Source organism: Bos indicus x Bos taurus, chromosome 8, assembly GCF_003369695.1.
Source record: "Bos indicus x Bos taurus breed Angus x Brahman F1 hybrid chromosome 8, Bos_hybrid_MaternalHap_v2.0, whole genome shotgun sequence".
Lineage (NCBI taxonomy): Eukaryota > Metazoa > Chordata > Mammalia > Artiodactyla > Bovidae > Bos > Bos indicus x Bos taurus.
Window position 1 is genome coordinate 26382244 of NC_040083.1, and position 19597 is coordinate 26401840.

The window sequence follows — 19597 nt, forward strand, 5'->3', positions numbered from 1 at the left end:
AGAAACTGAAGAATGAAAAACACATGACTCAGGAATAAATTCAGCATAAAATAAACATAAATTAAAAAAAAATACGGTCAATAGTAGTCTCTTATGATCCTTTGTATTTCTGTTGTCTGTTATGATTTCTCCATTTTCATTTCTAATTTTGTTGATTTGACTCTTCTCCTTTTTTTTTTTCTCTTGATGAGTCTGGCTAATGGTTTGTCTATTTTATTTATCTTCTCAAAGAACCAGCTTTTAGTTTTGTTGATTTTTACTGTAGTCTTTTTGTTTCATTTTCACTTATTTCTGCTCTGATTTTTATGATTTCTTTCCTTCTACTAACTTTGGGGTTTTTCATTTCTTTTTTTTCTAGTTGCTTTAGGTGTAAAGTTAGGTAATTTATTTGATTTTTCTCTTGTTTCTTGAGGTAAGCTTGTATTGCTATGAATCTTCTTCTTAGCACTGCTTTTACTGAATCCCATAGGTTTTGGACTGTCATGTTTTCATTTTCATTTGTTTCTATGTGTATTTTTATTTCCTTTTTGACTATATGATAATAAAATGGACAACTTGGAAGAAATGGACAAATTCTTACAAAAGTATAACCTTCCAAAACTGAACCAGGAACAAATAGAACATCTTAACAGACCCAACACAAGCAGAGAAATTGAAACTGTAATAGAAAATCTTCCAACAAGAAAAAGCCCAGGACCAGATGGCTTCACAGGTGAATTCTACCAAAAATTTAGAGAAGAGCTAACACTTATCTTACTCAAACTCTTCTAGAAAATTGCAGAGGAAGGTAAACTGCCAAACTCATTCTATGAGGCCACTATCACCCTAATACCAAAACCAGACAAAGATGCCACAAAAAAAGAAAACTACATGCCAATATCACTGATGAACATAGATGCAAAAATCCTCAACAAAATTCTAGCAAACGGAATCCAACAACATATTAAAAAACTCATACATCATGACCAAGTGGGCTTTATCCCAGGGATGCAAGGATTCTTCATTCTTCATAAATCAATCAATTTAATAACACACTGAAAGATAAAAACCATATGATTATTTCAACAGATGCAGAGAAAGCCTTTGACAAAATTCAACACCCATGTATGATAAAAACTCTCCAGAAAGCAGGCATAGAAAGAACATACCTCAACATAACAAAAGCCATATATGATAAACCCACAACAAACATTATCCTCAATGGTGAAAAATTGAAAGCATTTCCCCTAAAGTCAGGAACAAGACAAGGGTGCCCACTCTCACCACTACTATTCAACATAGTTTTGGAAGTTTTAGCCACAGCAATCAGAGAAGAAAAAGAAATGAAAGGAATCTAGATTGGAAAAGAGGAAGTAAAACTTTCACTGATTACAGATGACATGTTCCTCTACATAGAAAACCCTAAAGACTCCACCAGAAAATTACTAGAGCTAATCAATGAATATAGCAAAGTTGAAGGATATAAAATTAATACACAGAAATCCCTTGCATTCCTATACACTAACAATGAGAAAACAGAAAGAGAAATTAAGGAAACAATCCCATTCACCATTGCAATGAAAAGAATAAAATCCTTAGGAATAAATCTACCTAAAGAAACAAGACCTATATATAGAAAACTATAAAACATTGATGAAAGAAATCAAAGAGAACACAAATAGATGAAGAAATATACCATGTTCATGGATCAGAAGAATCAATATAGTGAAAATGAGTATATTACCCAAAGCAATCTATAGATTTAATGCAATCCCTATCAAACTACCAATGGTATTTTTCACAGAACTAGAACAAATAATTTCACAATTTGTATGGAAACACAAAAAACCTCAAATAGCCAAAGCAATCTTGAGAAGGAAGAATGAAAATGGAGGAATCAATCTGTCTTACTTCAGACTATACTACAAAGCTACAGTCATAAAGACAGTATGGTACTGGCACAGTGACATAAATAATAGATCAATGGAACAAGAAATAAAGCCCAGAGATAAATCCATGCACCTATGGACACCTTATCTTTGACAAAGGAGGCAAAAATATACAATGGAGAAAAGACAATCTCTTTAACAAGTAGTGCTGGGGAAACTTGTCAACCACTTGACAAGTATGAAGAATGAAACTAGAACACTTTCTAACACCATAAACAAAAGTGAAGAAGAACTAAAGAAGCTCTTGATGAACGTGTAAGAGGAGAGTGAAAAAGTTGGTTTAAAACTCAACATTCAGAAAACTAAGATCATGGCAAATAGATGGGGAAACAATGGAAATGGTGACAGACTTTACTTTTTTGGGCTCCAAAATCACTGCAGATGGTGACTGCAGCCATGAAATTAAAAGACGCTTGCTCCTTGGAAGAAAGGCTATTACAAACCTAGACAACATATTAAAAATCAGAGACATTACTTTGCCAACAAAGGTCTGTCTAGTCAAAGCTATGGCTTTCCCAGTAGTCATGTATGGAAGTTAGAGTTGGACTATAAAGAAAGTTGAGCGCTGAAGACTTAATGCTTTTGAACTGTGGTGTTGCAGAAGACTCTTGAGAGTCCCTTGGATGGCACGGAGATCCAACCAGTCAATCCTAAAGGTAATCAGTCCTGAATATTCATTGGAAGGACTGACACTGAAGCTGAACCTCCAATCCTTTGGCCACCTGATGCAAAGAACTGACTCATTTGAAAAGACCCTGATGCTGGGAAAGATTGAAGGTGGGAGGAGAAGGGGATGGCAGAGGATAAGATGGTTGGATGGCACCACTAGCTTGATGGACATGAATTTGAGTAAGCTCCGGGAGTTGGTGATGGACAGGGAAGCCTGGCATGCTGCGGTCCATGGGGTCACAAAGAGTTGGACATGACTGAGCAACTGAACTGAACACAAAAATTAACTCAAAATGGAATAAATATCTACATGTAAGACCAGAAACTATAAAACTTCTAGAGGAAAACATAGAACACTCTCTGACATAAATCACAGCAAAACCCTCTATGACCCACCTCCCAGAGTGATGAAAATTAAAGCAGAAATAAACAAATGGGACCTAATTAAACTTAAAAGCTTTTGCACAATGAAGTAAACCACAAGCAGGTGAAAAGACAGCCTTCAGAATGGGAGAAAATAATAGCAAATGAAGCAACTGATAATGAATCTCAAAAATATACAAGCAGCTCATGCAGCTCAATACCAGAAAAATAAAAGACCCAATCAAAATATGGGCCAAAGAACTAAACAGACATTTCTCCAAAGAAGACATACAGATGGCTAACAAACACATGAAAAGATGCTCAACATCACTCATTATCAGAGAAATGCAAATCAAAACCACAACGAGGTACCATCTCACGCTGGTCAGAATGGCTGCTATCAAAATGTCTACAAACAATAAATGCTGGAGAGGGTGTAGAGAAAAGGGAGTCCTCTTACACTGTTGGTGGGAATGCAAACTAGTACAACCACTATGGAGAACAGTGTGCTGCTGCTAAGTCACTTCAGTCGTGTCCGACTCTGTGTGACCCCATAGACAGCAGCCACCAGGCTCCCCCGTCCATGGGATTCTCCAGGCAAGAACACTGGAGAACAGTGTGGAGATTCCTTAAAAAGTTGGAAATAGAACTGCCATACAACCCAGCAATCCCACTGCTGGGCATACACACTGAGAAAACCAGAATTGAAAGAGACACATGTACTCCAGTGTTCATCGCAGCACTGTTTACAATAGCTAGGACATGGAAGCAACCTAGATGTGCATCAGCAGACGAATGGATAAGAAAGCTGTGGTACATATACTCAATGGAACATTACTCAGCTATTGAAAAGAATACATTTGAGTCAGTTCTAATGAGGTGGATAAAACTGGAGCCTACTATACAGAGTGAAGTAAGTCAGAAAGAAAAACACCAATACAGAGTATTAACTCATATATATGGAATTTAGAAAGATGGTAATGATGACCCTATATGCAAGACAGCAAAAGAAACACAGATATAAAGAACAGACTTTTGGATTCTGTGGGAGAAGGCAAGGGTGGGATGATTTGAAAGAATAGCATTGCATGCATATTACCATATGTGAAATAGATGACCAGTCCAAATTCAAGGCACAAAACACAGCACTCAAAGCCAGTGCACTGGGAAAATCCAGAGGGACTGGATGGGGAGGGAAGTGGGAAGGATTTTCGGGACAGAGGGACACATGGCTGATTCATGTCAATGTATAACAAAAACCACCACAATATTGTAATTAGCCTCTAATTAAATTAATTTTAAAAATAAAAAATGAAAAAAAAAAGGTTGAATTATGAATCCTACTTTTTCCCAGAGGCATTCACTGGATGTCAACAGAGGGCCAGGCATGGTGGTAGGTTTCACTGCTCTAAGAAAGAAAAATGAAACATAGACTTTTTGTTCAAGTAAGAGAAGGAAAGTTTTAATTTAACTTCCAAGAGCATTGCAAGTTCTTAAACTCTTAATTGTAAATAAAAATCTTGGTCCTACAGTCCATCCTTGGGAAATTCTGAACGGTCGGTATTTGTACTCAGCAGGTCACCATGCCCTCTCTCTGTTGCATCCTTTTCCCCACATGGAGAGCCAGTGCAGGGAGGCCCTCTCTACACTCCTCCATGAAATTCTCTTCTTATCAACTCGCATGGTTCAGTCTACAGGGTAAATGACTACTGAAAATGAGTGCATCCTCCTATCCAAGGTAAGCACATAGAATACATTAAGTATGAATGAAAGGAATTGATTTTTTGATGGTAGAATACCAGGTATCAATTAAGTTCACGAGAACTTCATTGTTTTGTGTTGAAGGGCTCTATCCTCAAATCAAAATTTTTCCATAACTTACTATATCTATTAAGTCAACCTTTCATGGGTAGGGTAAAGCCTCCTTCTCTTTTATAATCAGAAACCAAACCATAACCAGAAGATTTTATTTTTCAGCTTTGTTTTTCAATATTCAATCATTTCCACTTCAGTGGTAGTCAGATTACTGAGTTTTAAAGAGTTTGTAACTACTGTGATTAATAGAGGAAAACAATTTTTTCTTATGCTGTCATCATGGCCTCAAATTACCATAAAAAACTCCTATTTTAGAGATGCCTGTCCATGTGTATATATGTACCACATCCTTTTGGCTAACTTGAGTTTTTAACACATCTTAGATTTGAGTATGTGGCTAAGTAGTATTTTATTCTGCAGTAAGTCCTCTGGAATTGTACAGTGCAAGACTTGTGTGGCTGTACACAGAGGTCTTGGAAGTATTACCAACCAACCACTATGCACTCGATGTGATGAAAATGAAGTCAAAGGGTGAGGGCAGGAAAAAAAAAAAAAAAAAAACAGGCTGAAAGTCTAGGCTACCTGTGTGACAGGATGAAAACACATGTTTTCTGCTGGCTCTATGGCAGAGCTTAAGGCATCTGATGGCAAATGTATTCAAATGATCTGTGTGGTTATGATGGGAATGAAAAGAGTTCCAAAGGTTAAGGTTTCTAAGGGAGAGTGCCAGAAGGACTGAATTGGCCAACTGTTTTCCTGAAAGTGAAAGCATAGGCACATATTCCTCTGATCTTTTTACTTCAGTCTTTTCAATACGAAGATTTTAGCAACTCTCAATACATTAGGAGGTTCCTCCTCCTCCACTATCCAGCCTTGTAATTTACAATTGTGGGTAGGGAGAGAAAGAACTCCCTCAACCCTCTTACTCACTATCACATTTTCCTTCTTCATGCTGCAACAAGGGTTGGAAAACTATGGCCAGCAGGCCAAATCTGGGCTGTTATCTGTCAATTTTTTTTTAATAGTTGGAACAATTCAAAAGAAGACTATTTTGCTGCATATAATAACTATGTGAAATTCAAATTTGAGTGTCCTTGAGTAAATTTTATTGGAATGCAGCCATGCTCTTTCATTTAAGCACCATCAGTGGTTGCTTTTCCTCTTCAGCAGCAGAGCTGAGGAGCCACAAAAGAGACCACAAATGCCCTCTGGCTCAAAGCCCAATGTATGTACAGAAAATGTTTGCTGCTCCTGTGCTGAGGTTCTATTGTACTTTCACAAAGGCATGCCATGCTGAATCTATGGATGCCCATCATTCCACTAGCTGCCTCAGTCTTCAGAGACAAGATACAAGAGAACTGAAAAGCACCAGATTGACTAGATGGGGCCTTTGTTTTGAGGCACCTGAACATGACCTGCCCCCATTGGAAAAGGAACAGTCAGCATTTCCTGAACACAAATGGCTGCATAGGTGAAAAATGCAGCATTTTTTGTGGACTAACAAAAGGACTGAAAGATATGACTTCATACCATCAGACAACATTATACCAGATTATACAGCATTATACCAGATGATGTCACAGGGGACACAGTAGCAGAATTTAAGGACAAAAAAAATGGACACCTTAAAATGGAACACAGTTTGTGGGTCTAGTGAGCAATAGATGAATTGTGGGTGTAGTGATATACAGATGAATCAGGCATCCACTTGGACATGGGGTAAGTTACAGTGTTTACACAAAAGAAATGTTAAAATATTATATGAAACATGAAAGTATTTCAAATTCTTAATTTTTCTGTCACTGAAGTTAAGAAAATGTACCTATTAAGAATGTACACACACCCACTTAAAGTACTAAGGACCTGAAGGAGAACACATAACTAAACAAGCCACAGAAACCTGATGAAAACAGCATCCTGGGAAAGTTTGTCTGGCAGTGAGATGCAGGCTGGTCCATTAAGGGGGTGTCTTAATAGTTCCCTCCTGACTTGGAAGAATTAGTGTACCTTCTCCAGACTGCTGTGCTTTACAGCAGTTACCTTATGTATTCGGAAAGCCTGATTAATAAACTGTGTGCTGACAAAAATAAATAAATAAACAACACATTAGGCCAGGATTACCTCAATGTATTTTTTTTGGTTTTGCTAACCTTCTTAGGCATTTACCTTTAATGAACATTGGCTTGGGAATATATGAAAAACACTTAATTGAGAAGAAGCTGTTTCAGGATAAGCAGAAAAATATCTTTAAAGCTCATCGTGTTTGGGGGTCCCATCCATCCTATAATTCCATACCAGGGAATGAGTGTCTCAGTACAGTAATCCACACCTTCTCCTTTAACACCACCATGAAGACATTCACATATATGACAGGTACGCTCAGTTCAGTTCAGTTGTTCAGTCACGTCCAACTCTTCATGACCCCATGAATCGCAGCACGCCAGGCCTCCCTGTCCATCACCAACTCCCGGAGTTCACTCAGACTCAGGTCCATCGAGTCAGTGATACCATCCAGCCATCTCATCCTCTGTCGTCCCCTTCTCCTCCTGCCCCCAATCCCTCCCAGCATCAGGTATGCTCAGGGATGTGTAAAACCCTGAGCATGCTTGCTGGGACTCTACTCTTTTCCCTTGAGATCTATCACTGGAATCCAAGTAAGAAGGACATTATTAAAAATGACACTATTGGTGGTGGTTTAGTCACTAAGTCATGACTAACTCTTGTACCCCATGGACTGTAGCCCACCAAACTCCTCTGTCCATGGGATTTCCCAGGCAAGAATACTGGTGTGGGTTACCATTTCCTTCTCCAGAGATCTTCCCGACCCAGGGATCAAACCTGCATCTCCTGCATTGCAGGCAGTCTCCTGTATTGCAGGCAGATCCTTTAACAACTGAGCCACCAAGGAGCCCCAAATGACACTATTAGTAACAAATTACTTGCCACACCACTCAAAGGAGATGGCAACTAGTGTGCTTCATACGGAATACGGGAACTGTGGGTTTAGCCTCTGTTTAAACATGGGCAGTGATGAAGAATTCAGTAATTCCCAAGGCTCTATTTTATTTAAAAAGTTCTGACAGCAGTAAGTTCTTTCTTCTGTTAAGCCTGAATCTGTTTTCCTATAGCTTCTACTCATCAATGCTAGTCTATAACGTGGGGTTTAATAGAAGGATCTAGCCCCTCTCTACCCAATAACTAATTATATATGGAGATAATGGCCATGGACCTTCTCCTATAGAGCATCTCCACAGCATGCTCTGCAAACAATACACTCTCTCACTCTTATAAGGAATGACAATTGCTCCATTCTTTCCCAAATCTGCTTGTCTTCAAACTTGAGGCTACCCTTATATGTATGGCTGAGTGAATCTCTTTGCTGTTGACCTAAGTGAAAGTGAAGTCGCTCAGTCGGTGTCCGACCCTCAGCGACCCCATGGACTGCAGCCTACCAGGCTCCTCTGTCCATGGGATTCTCCAGGCAAGAGTACTGGAGTGGGGTGCAACTGACCTAAAACTATCACAATATTGTTAATTGGCTATACTCCAATATAAGGGCTTCACCAGTGGCTCAGCAGTAAAGACTCTCCTGAGATGCAGAAGATGCCATGGGTTCAATCCCTTGGTCGGGAAGATCCCCTGGAGGAGGGCATAGCAACTCACTCCAGTATTCTTGCTTTGGAGAATCCCATGGACAGAGGAGCTGGCAGGCTATAGTCCATAGGGCTGCACAGAATCAGACATGACTAAAGTGACTGAGCATGCACTCCAATATAAAATAAAAAGTTAAAAAAAAACTTGAGGCTGCCCCTTCAGATAAATTCCATTGTCATTAAAATGGTCTATAGCAATGCTTTCAACTTGAGGACTCCTGGTTTTGATAGCTTTATCTTAGCCCCCAAGATGGTAGCTACACTTTGTCTTTGGATCCCAGACAAGCCCCCAAGATGATAGTGATAAGATATCCTGATACCTTGTCTTGGGATCTCAGATGAGCCCCCAAGATGATAGTTTTAGCTTAACCCCAAGATGATAGACATACTTTGTCTTGGGATCCCGAATGAGCCCCCAAGATGACAGTGATAGCTATACCTTGTCCTAGGATCCTGGATGAGCCCCAAAGATGATGGCTTATGGTGAATGGTGCTGCCAGATTGGTGGTCTCCAAGGCAGATTTAACTCCAGGACCAAAGACAGTCTCAGTCACTCAGAGCTTTGTGTAGATTTTTATTTAAAGTGAAAGTGATAGAAAAAGCTTCTGACATAGACATCAGAAGGGGGTAGGAGAGTACCTGCCTTGCTAGTTTAAGCAGAACATTATATACTTTTCTGCTAGTTGCTAAGAACAGAAAAAATACCTCAAGGATGTGAAAATTTTGCCCATACCCTTTCCCATAACATACATCCTGGGATGACATCGGCACAAGATTAGCCAGAAGGAACAGGTTATTCCAGAGCTCAAGGCTGTGGAAGTTCTACCCAGACCTTCTCCCATAACATACATTCTGAGCTCAAAAAAAGCATGTCCTTGAGCAAGAGATACTGCTGGCTAAGAGACCTATGTGTCTAAAGCAAAATAACGTGAAAAAGAAACAATGTTCACCTCCTTCTGAAAGGGACCTTAGGCTTGGACTCCTTATCAACCTGCCTAAGTTAATTCTCTTAGTTTCAACAGCAGGGATTTCCTATGATACTTTTCAGGCTGAAAAAGGAGACACTGTATTCCTTGGTTTGGACTTTTACATAACTCATGTACACAGAAACAAGAGAAAATTTCAGAATTGAGCTCAAGTGCCCTCTCCTCTAGAAACATTCCACTGGATCTACCCAGTCTGAGTTAGGTCTTCCGTGAAAATACTTTCTAAAACACTAAGCATCATGTCTTGTAAGACACTCAGCTCTGTGCCTATTTCTTCTATCAAAACTGAAAGCTCCTTGAAGGCAGGAACTGCACCTTAATCATCTTTGTATTCCTGGTGTCCGGCAGCATGCCTGTCACATAGAAGCATTTATAGATATTTCATGTGAATTAATGAACATAATCACACACACACAGAATCACTGCATCAACTGATGTAAATCTGTGAGGAAACCAGAGGTCCCTTAAATTCCAGTATTCCCTGTTGTTAGGGGAAGCACATTGACTGAAACCACTCACCTTGGCCAGGCACTACAGTAACAATTTGCATGCATTATTTTACACGACAGGAGGTCCTCTGTAAGGAACACAGATCTAACAAGCCACCACCAACCAGAAGAATTTGGGAAAGATCAAAAGGTGGTCCTATCACCTCCCAGAATCCTTCTCACTGGCATCCATCTTGGCTGAGCAATGCATGAACTGCCAGGAAGGACCCTGAGTCAGAATGACTGGCAAAAGATAATCTGAAAGCTAAACTCATCACCATAAAACCTGAGATTGCAAGCCATATGGCAGAGAAGTTCTCCTGGGTTCCCTAACTCTACTTCTCTCTGCCCAGCTGCCCCTTCCCAATAAAGTCTCTTGCTTTGTCAGCTTGTGTGTCTCCTCAGACAGTTCATTTCCGAGTGTTAGACAAGAGCCCACTCTTGGGCCTTGGAAGGCATTCTCCTTCCTGCAACACTCTTGCCAAAAAATCTGAAGCTTTTCAAAGAAAAAAATCCACACAGTGGATTTTTGAGGAATCCACACAATGTTTGAGGAAGCTTGTAAGCAGCAGATACTATTGAAAACTCACAAAGAAACAATTTCACGTGAGGCAACTACGAAGAGGACAGAAATGGTGATAGCAGGGTTCCTGCAGAGACAGTACAGTGGAAGGATTCCACCCAGTCAGCTCCTTGAGGGGAAGGCTACACGGGCTAAGAGGTACACAGGTAATTTTACTGCATCTCAGCAGGAGAGTGGTCAGGGTGGCTTTATAAAAAAATTGTATTTATTTATTTTAATTGGAGGCTAATTATAATATTGTAGTGGTTTTTGCCATACATTGACATGAATCTGCCATGAGTGTACATGTGTTCTCCATCCTGAACCCACCTCCCACCTCCCTCCCCATCCTATGCCTCAGGGTCATCCCAGGGCACCAGCCCTGAGACCCTGTCTCATGCATCAAACCTGGACTGGCGATCTGTTTCACATATGATAATACACATGTTTCAATGCTATTCTCTCAAATCATCCTACCCTTATCTTCTCCCACAGAGTCCAAAAGGCTGTTCTATACATCTGTGTGTCTTTTGTGTCTTGCATATAGGGTCATCGTTACCATCTTTCTAAATTCTATATATATACGTTAGTATATGTATCGGTGTTTTTCTAACTTACTTCACTCTGTATAATAGGCTCCAGTTTTATCCACCTCATTAGAACTGATTCAAATGCATTCTTTTTAATGGCTGAGTAATATTCCATTGTGTATATGTACCACAGCTTTCTCATCCATTCGTCTGCTGATGGACATCTAGGTTGCTTCCATGTCCTGGCTATTGTAAACAGTGCTGCGATGAACATTGGGGTACACATGTCTCTTTCAATTCTGGTTTCCTCTGTGTGTATGCCCAGCAGTGGGGTTGCTGGGAAACTAGGAATACCAGTTCTCTTTCCAGTAGTCTTGCTTGATGCAAACCTCTAATCTATCTCATTTTGTTGTCTAATTGCACCCCTGAGAACACAGCTGAACAAAGGTTCTCTATTCTAAATGCTTGATGATCAGAAAACCAACCATGGAGAGGTGATTCTTCTGCAGGCTTGGGAACACTGAGTAAAAATCTGTCTGTGAGTAATAAACACATTAACAGAAGGCACAGTTTGGGAGTCTAAATTTAAACCAGGTGTTTTCTGATTACCACATAAGTCTCTACCTTTAATGTGAATTTTAACATGAGTGGAGAGTGCAAAACTTGGCACAGAACCACAGATAAGACAAAGGATAAGTGGAATAAAGTGGAATTAAATAATTTCCACATCTCACTGAAATCTAAATCTCTCAATTTACCTAGGTATAAGTCCAAATACAAAACCACAGGTGTGTTCTTCAATCAACAAAACTTCATTACAGAAATATTTAGATTTTGAAATAAAAACTTCAGAAACTCATTATTTTCTAGGAAATAGGAGAAATCGGTGTTATCTGGTGGCTCAAACAGTAAAGAATCTGCCTGCTATGCAGGAGATCTGGGTTCAATCCCTGGGTTAGGAAGATCCCCTGGAGAAGCAAATGGCAACCCACTCCAATATCCTTGCCTGGAAAATTCCATGGACAGAGGAGCCTGGTGAGTTACAGTCCATGGGGTTGCAAAGAGTTGGTCACAACTGAGCGACTAACTTTCCTTTTTCAGACTTAGAGGGACATCTGTGGGTCTTTGTCTGAAGCAGAATATTTATAAGATGTTCTTTTACTCCTATTACTTTGCAAGATTGGTATGGATTCAAAGCCCTAATTAGTCATTCAGTTATAAAGTCTATTCTCCAAATTTCTTCTTTTTAGTCTCATTTTTAAGAAACAGAAAGTTAGTCTCAGCTTTGGCAGTGGGCTACTGGGCTTATTGCCTATGTCCTGGCAGAGGCTGAAAGCAGGACTCCAATTCTGATTCCTTAGTCCTAAATTCCTAAATATAATACCAGCCTAACCTGTCACTAATGACAGGGCTCTGACCGAGTGGCATATTATATATTCCCTCCAGGGTAGGGGAGGAGGGGAGGGAGAGGATAAGGGGGATGAAGGAAGACTGGGTGTAGACAAGATTGGTGCAAATCAACAGACCCATGGGGCTGCTCATAAAGATGGGGATGGAACTCCAATACAAACGGGGAAGGAGGAGTCAAAGCCAAGTTATTCTGAGCAGGTGTGTCAGATTCTAGAGCCCCAGATGCTGTAAAAGAAGGATGGGTAGAATTCTGTTTCAAAAACTATGAACAGCAGTGGCCTAGCTTTGGCTGAAGGTTAGGTGGTATTTCAAACCATCCAGAGATGAGAAATAGAGACCAATGCAGACTTCAGTCCAATGGAAGCAAGTGGCTGTCAGGCATTCAGTGTAAAAGGCTGGCTTCCCAGACTTCAGGTCAGGGCTCAGGACTCTCATATTAAATCTCCTATCAGTGAGGATCCTTATTCTATCAGTGAGCTCAGTTCAGTTCAGTCACTCAGTCATGTCCAACTCTGCGTTGGACATGAATCACAGCACACCAGGTCTTCCTGTCCATCAACAACTCCCAGAGTTCACCCAAACTCATGTCCCTCGAGTTGGTGATGCCATCCAGCCATCTCATCCTCTGTCACCCCCTTCTCCTCCTGCCCCTAATCCCTCCCAGCATCAGGGTCTTTTCCAATGAGTCAACTCTTTGCATCAGGTGGCCCAAGTATTGGAGTTTCAGCTTCAGCATCAGTCCTTCTAATGAACACCCAGGACTGATCTCCTTTAGGATGGACTGGTTGGATCTCCTTGCAGTCCAAGGGACTCTCAAGAGTCTTCTCCAACACTACAGCTCAAAAGCATCAATTATTTGGCACTCAGCCTTCTTCACAGTCCAACTCTTACATCCATATATGACCACTGGAAAAACCATAGCCTTGACTAGACGGAACTTTGTTGGCAAAATAGTATCTCTGCTTTTCAATATGCTATCTAGGTTGGTCACAACTTTGCTTCCAAGGAGTAAGCATCTTTTAATTTCATGGCTGCAGTCACCATCTGCAGTGATTTTGGAGCCCCCCAAAAATAAAGTCTGACACTGTTTCTACTGTTTCCCCATCTATTTCCCATGAAGTGATGGGACCAGATGCCATAATCTTAGTTTTCTGAATGTTGAGCTTTAAGCCAACTTTTTCACTCTCCTCTTTCACTTTCATCAAGAGGCTTTTGAGTTCCTCTTCACTTTCTGCCATAAGGGTGGTGTCATCTGCATATCTGGGGTTATTGATATTTCTCCCAGCAATCTTGATTTCAGCGTGTGCTTCCTCCAGTCCAGCATTTCTCATGATGTACTCTGCATATAAGTTAAATAAGCAGGGTGACAATATACAGCCTTGACATACTCCTTTTCCTATTTGGAACCAGTCTGTTGTTCCATGTCCAGTTCTAATCGTTGCTTCCTGACCTGCATACAAGTTTCTCAAGAGGCAAGTCAGGTGGTCTGGTATTCCCATCTCTTTCAGAAGTTTCCACAGTTGATTGTGATCCACACAGTCAAAGGCTTTGGCATAGTCAATAAAGCAGAAATAGATGTTTTTCTGGAACTCTCTTGCTTTTTCCATGATCCAGCAAATGCTGGCAATTTGGTCTCTGGTTCCTCTGCCCTTTCTAAAACCAGCTTGAACATCTGGAAGTTTGTGGTTCACATATTGCTGAAGCCTGGCTTGGAGAATTTTGAGCATTACTTTACTAGCGTGTGAAATGAGTGCAACTGGGCGGTAGTTTGAGCATTCTTTGGGATTGCCTTTCTTTGGGATTGGAATGAAAACTGACCTTTTCCAGTCTGTGGCCACTGCTGAGTATTCCAAATTTGCTGGCAGACTGAGTGCACCACTTCCACAGCATCATCTTTCAGGATTTGAAATAGTTCAACTGGAATTCCATCACCTCCACTAACTTTGTTCATAGTAATGCTTCCTAAGGCCCACTTGACTTCACATTCTAAGATGTCTGGCTCTAGGTGAGTGATCACACCATCGTGATTATCTGGGTCGTGAAGATCTTTTTTGTATAGTTTTTCTGTGTATTCTTGCCACCTCTTCTTAATACCTTCTGCTTCTGTTAGGTCCATACCATTTCTGTCCTTTATCGAGCCCATCTTTGCATGAAATGTTCCCTTGGTATCTCTAATTTTCTTGAAGAGATCTCTAGTCTTTCCCATTCTGTTGTTTTCCTCTATTTCTTTGCATTGATCACGGAGGAAGGCTTATCTCTCCTTGCTATTCTTTGGAACTCTGCATTCAGATGCTTATATCTTTCCTTTTCTCCTTTGCTTTTCACTTCTCTTCTTTTCACAGCTATTTGTAAGGCCTCCTCAGACAGCCATTTTGCTTTTTTGCATTTCTTTTCCACGGGGATGGTCTTGATTCCTGTCTCCTATACAATGTCACGAACCTCCGTCCATAGTTCATCAGGCGCTCTGTCTATCAGATCTCTGTCTATCAGTGAGGTCCACCTCAAAAACTTGGCCAGAAATACCAGCTATTTGGCTGCTTTATCTAAACACTGAATAGTCTATTTCACAAGATTCCAGTCTCTGGGCCACTCATCTTTTCTTCAGGAACTCCAATGTGTCTGGTCCTCTCTTGCTGTTTCCTTTACTAGAAACACATTGGGCTCTGCCTACTCTTGCTTGTTCTTTATATTCTTAAATATCAGGAAAGTCTTCCCTGACCACCCTATGTGGGTGAGTTTCCTCCATTCCAAGCTTCTCTAGTGCCATGTTTCATTACCCTTGCCACACTGGACAGTAATTGTCTAAAGTGTGTTTTCCCCACTAGATTATGAATTTAATTCAGTCAGGAACCTTATCTATCCTGTTTACTAATGTATCCCACAAGCCTGCCTCAAAGGAGGTACAAAACAAAAATTTGCTTTGTTCATCAGTGAACTCTTCAGAACAAAAACTGAAAAAGACAGGGCAGAAAGCATCTAGGAATTTTCTGCTTGATCCTTCATGCAGACAGCAAAAATATTAATAGCAAAACTGAGGTGGCCCACTAGAACTGAGATAGACTAAGTAAAAAATGTGGTTTCTGGGTATCACGGGCTTTTGACATTCTCCCTGTTCAAGTACACGGTTTGGATTCCCAGATCCTTTACTCAATCACAATTTAACATCTAAAATAATTAATTGCATGATGTAATATCCATTCTCCATCGTAAGCCTATGTATCTCTTTCAATGAACCGTCTCAAAATGAAAGAAAAGCAAAAGGGAAAACATGGCATCTGTCACAAGAAAAATGAAAACATGTATTTTGTTCACCACCTCCACTCTCACTTGTTGAGAATCTGCTCTTTTAAGAAAGAATGTTATATGATTTATATTATTTTTCATCCTTAATAAATCTCTGAAGAATGAACGTGTATTCTCCTTTTACATTTATGAGAATACAGAGGCCCAGAGCAATACCCAGACTTGTGTAACAAGCAGTGTAGGTGGAACTCAGGCCAAGAGCAGACAGGCTCACAACTACATTCACTGCACCCGCTGACTCGTGCTGGCACAGTCCCCTCAGGGAAGTTCTCGAAAGCTAGAGAGTGACTGCAACTCTCCCCAAAACATCTGATACATCATTCCCCACCTTCTCTTCTTTTCGTACCAGCCCAGTCCAATTCAAACACCAGCTCCATATTGTCCCTATTTGGAAAAGTGATGATAAAATCCATTATGACATTTCACCTTCATGGAGGCTTTGTTCTCAGGATAGTGAAAAAAGAAAAAAAAAAAAAAAGGCAATTTACTTCTTCTGTTTTACAATATACATTACAAAGAGAGTACTTTTAGGAGTAACTTTTGCATTCTCAGGTGCCCGTGGAGAACAGCTTCCCCTTTCCTTTCTCGCTTCTCCTCTTAGTATGCTGGGAGATTTTATGTCAAGGGAATCTAAGTGATGAAGACTCACCCTCTCCATCTCTTTGAAGTCATCATCTAGCTTGGTTCCTTCAGCTCCTCCAACCTTCTCACTCACTTTCTGTAGAAAATAACCAAAAAAAAAAAAAAAAGAGGAATTATTACAAATAAATTTTCTTTTAAAAATATGTGTCACGAGTTGTAAGTGCTTTGACAAATATCACCTAATATAACATCACAACTATTCTCTGACATGGGTAGGCCATTCCATTTTCACAGGAGGCAACTGTGTATCAGAGGATACAGATAATTTACCAAAATCCACGCACCTGGTAGATACTGAAGCAGGAATTCAAAGCTGTGTCTTCTGATTTCAACTCTAGTGCTCTTTCTATTATATACATCATCATACAACTGTCAAAGCACTAACATTTTCCTTTTGAAAATTCCAAGGGACAACAGCATCATACAATAATCATTTCCCTCTGATAATGGATCTAAAATGCTACCTAGGTAGAAAATTACTGCATCTTCAACCTATTTTTCAATGGGCTGTTGAACAGATAATCACAAGCATCTATCAAACTGGTATGAAAAATACCAGCCTAACTGATCTTCAGATAAAGGGACTTAAATAGTTATCTTATAAATCTCCCTGTAGTTGTCCATGTCCTTATATACATAAGATAAATTGTGTGTAAAGATGTTGAGGGTATTTCTTTGCTACCCAGTCAATTCCCATTATCATACGTTCTATGTTCATCAGTTTACATATGCAAATGTACATTTTCTACTTGTAGAATTCACGCTCATTAAAAAATTAGATATTCTATTCTGTTTTGAAATAAAGATCAAATTAAGTCGAATAAAAATTACAAAGGAATCACAAGAAAAATATTTCACTTTCATTAAAAACAGGAAATATTAAATGCTAATGACACCAGAATGTCATTCCTCTTAAAATAACTGTAAAGGTAGTTAGATGCTTTTTACTAAGATGTCACTGTGCTACATAAAGTTACCACATACACATATTAAAGTATAAGTTTTCATTTCCTTTAATAGCCACTGTGTTGAGGGTCTTTGCAGAATATCCCCACCATGGTCAGACCTGCAGCAACCTTAGTAACAACTGGGTCATCCAAGTAAGCTTGGTTTACCTCCTTCTAAAAGGGCTCTGGGGTACATGGCTCACTTTCTTGCCTTGGAAGCTCTGATATCCCCTTATTGGGGGCTGAGGTATAGTGCTTACATTCCCCTTCTTTAACTCCTGTGTTCTGCCACCAGGAAGAGCTTTAGAAGAGATCACTCTTGGGAAAATCAAGAGCCTAAATTCTTTCACCACTCTGGCCCAGATTTCACCTCAGCAGCAGTAACAGAAGGAATATGCTGTGATGAAAGATCATGGCATGGACTGCCATGGCACACCGTGTTGTTATGCAAATTAAATGGTATAAAATATAAGAACTCCTGTCTGAACCTATAAGACATGCAATATATCCTAGTTCCCTTCTCTCACCAATAAACTGCATCTGCTAGGCTTCCCTGGTCTGCTTAAAAATCCTGGTCGTTTCTATCAGTTTCTTTAACTACTATTTAATACCTTAAGAAGAATCTAACCATTTTCAGAAAACTGCTGCTGCTAAGTCACTTCAGTCGTGTCCGACTCTGTGTGACCCCATAGATGGCAGCCCACCAGGCTCCCCCGTCCCTGGGATTCTCCAGGCAAGAACACTGGAGTGGGTTGCCATTTCCTTCTCCAATGCATGAAAGTGAAAAGTGAAAGTGAAGTAGCTCAGTCATGTCTGACTCTTAGCGACCCCATGGACTGCAGCCTACCAGGCTCCTCCGTCCATGGGATTTTCCAGGCAAGAGTACTGGAGTGGGTTGCCATTGCCTTGTCCATCAGAAAACTGAGACTTGCGTAAATAAACTTTTTTATGAGGCTTGCATAAATTAAAAACAATTGCCTGGAAGGCAATTTCCACAAGTAAACCCTAGGTGGCTTTGCATTCACACCACAGTACTGAAGAGCTGTCCATGGTGCTGGACATTTCTGCCTAAAGTTCTTTGGATCAAATGGCCAGATGGCCAGAGTTTGATTCACCGTTTTAACCCTCAGTCCTTGACATCAGCCCTCTCACTTAACTTGTTTCCTAAGTGGTGGCGGCTATCAATTATTTCAACAAGATCAGCTTCCGTCTATGGGGTCACACAGAGTCGGACACGACTGAAGCGACTTAGCAGCAGCAGCAGCAGCAGCACAGATCTAGGCTTTGTGCTGCATCACTATCAACCAAATAAAAGCCTGTATCAACTGATCTGGCACAGCGGTCAGTTTTTGCCTACATTCTTAAAGATGTTACCAAGCCAGAAAGAGACGGAAAGGTCTTAGAACTCAGTTTAGAACCTCCTAGTGGAATTCTACGGAGAAGGAAATGGCAACCCACTCCAGTGTTCTTGCCTGGAGAATGCCAGGGATGGCAGAGCCTGGTGGGCTGCCATCTTTGGGGTCGCACAGAGTCGGACATGACTGAAGTGACTTAGCAGCAGCAGCAGCAGTGGAATTCCAAGTGTCAATAACTTAACCTGCATGTTCAAGTTTAAGTCATAGAAAATTAGGAATAGAAGGGAACTTAAAGGTTATTATTATCAAATTTTCCTTATCAGCAAACAAATTTTACTCTGATTTTTACAGATTCCCTCCCTTTCACTTTGCTCAGTGATGGCAATTTCAGCTCATATTTAAGCCCCTCTTGTGTCTTATTCTTGATGTATGTGGTTATCTGTTAAATTTGGGCCAGGAAACTCTATAATCTTATTGAATTCCTATGCAATAAAGAAATATAAGCCTCATACTCCCAACTCAACTGTCTCAGTTCTACCTGATTGTCTGCAATGTCAGGCCAAGGCCCTATTTTGGTTAAAGAGAATCATTATAGATATATTCCTCCCATGATCCATGAATGAGATGTTTAATTTTCATTTGCAAAATTGTCACAAAAACCAAGTAGCTGAAAAACATCTCCATTTATAGTAACAGAAAATCCTGGTAACCTTGGTTAATCACATTTTTATCATATCTAAGCAATAAAATAGGACCTTCATCAAAACCACAAGAGCTTATATTATACTTTCAACCCATATTGCTCAACTGAAAGTAATTTTAATTTCCTTCTTTTTTATATCCATCAATAGGTTAGCACCAGAGTGGCTCACTGTATTATAGGAATACCAAATAGGATCAACTGGCCATTAGTAATTCAGAACTAGTCCTAGTAACTCACACAAAG

At 40.2% G+C, this 19597-nt stretch overlaps 1 protein-coding gene across 1 annotated transcript in view; it reads right to left on the reverse strand.

The window, feature by feature from the left end:
* Nucleotides 1–19597, reverse strand: part of SH3GL2 (SH3 domain containing GRB2 like 2, endophilin A1) — a 227278-nt gene that overhangs the window by 43474 nt on the left and 164207 nt on the right. The window contains exon 2 of the mRNA XM_027549173.1: nt 16357–16425. Within this exon, the coding sequence (XP_027404974.1) occupies nt 16357–16425 (69 nt within the window). The remainder of the gene's footprint in view (nt 1–16356; nt 16426–19597) is intronic.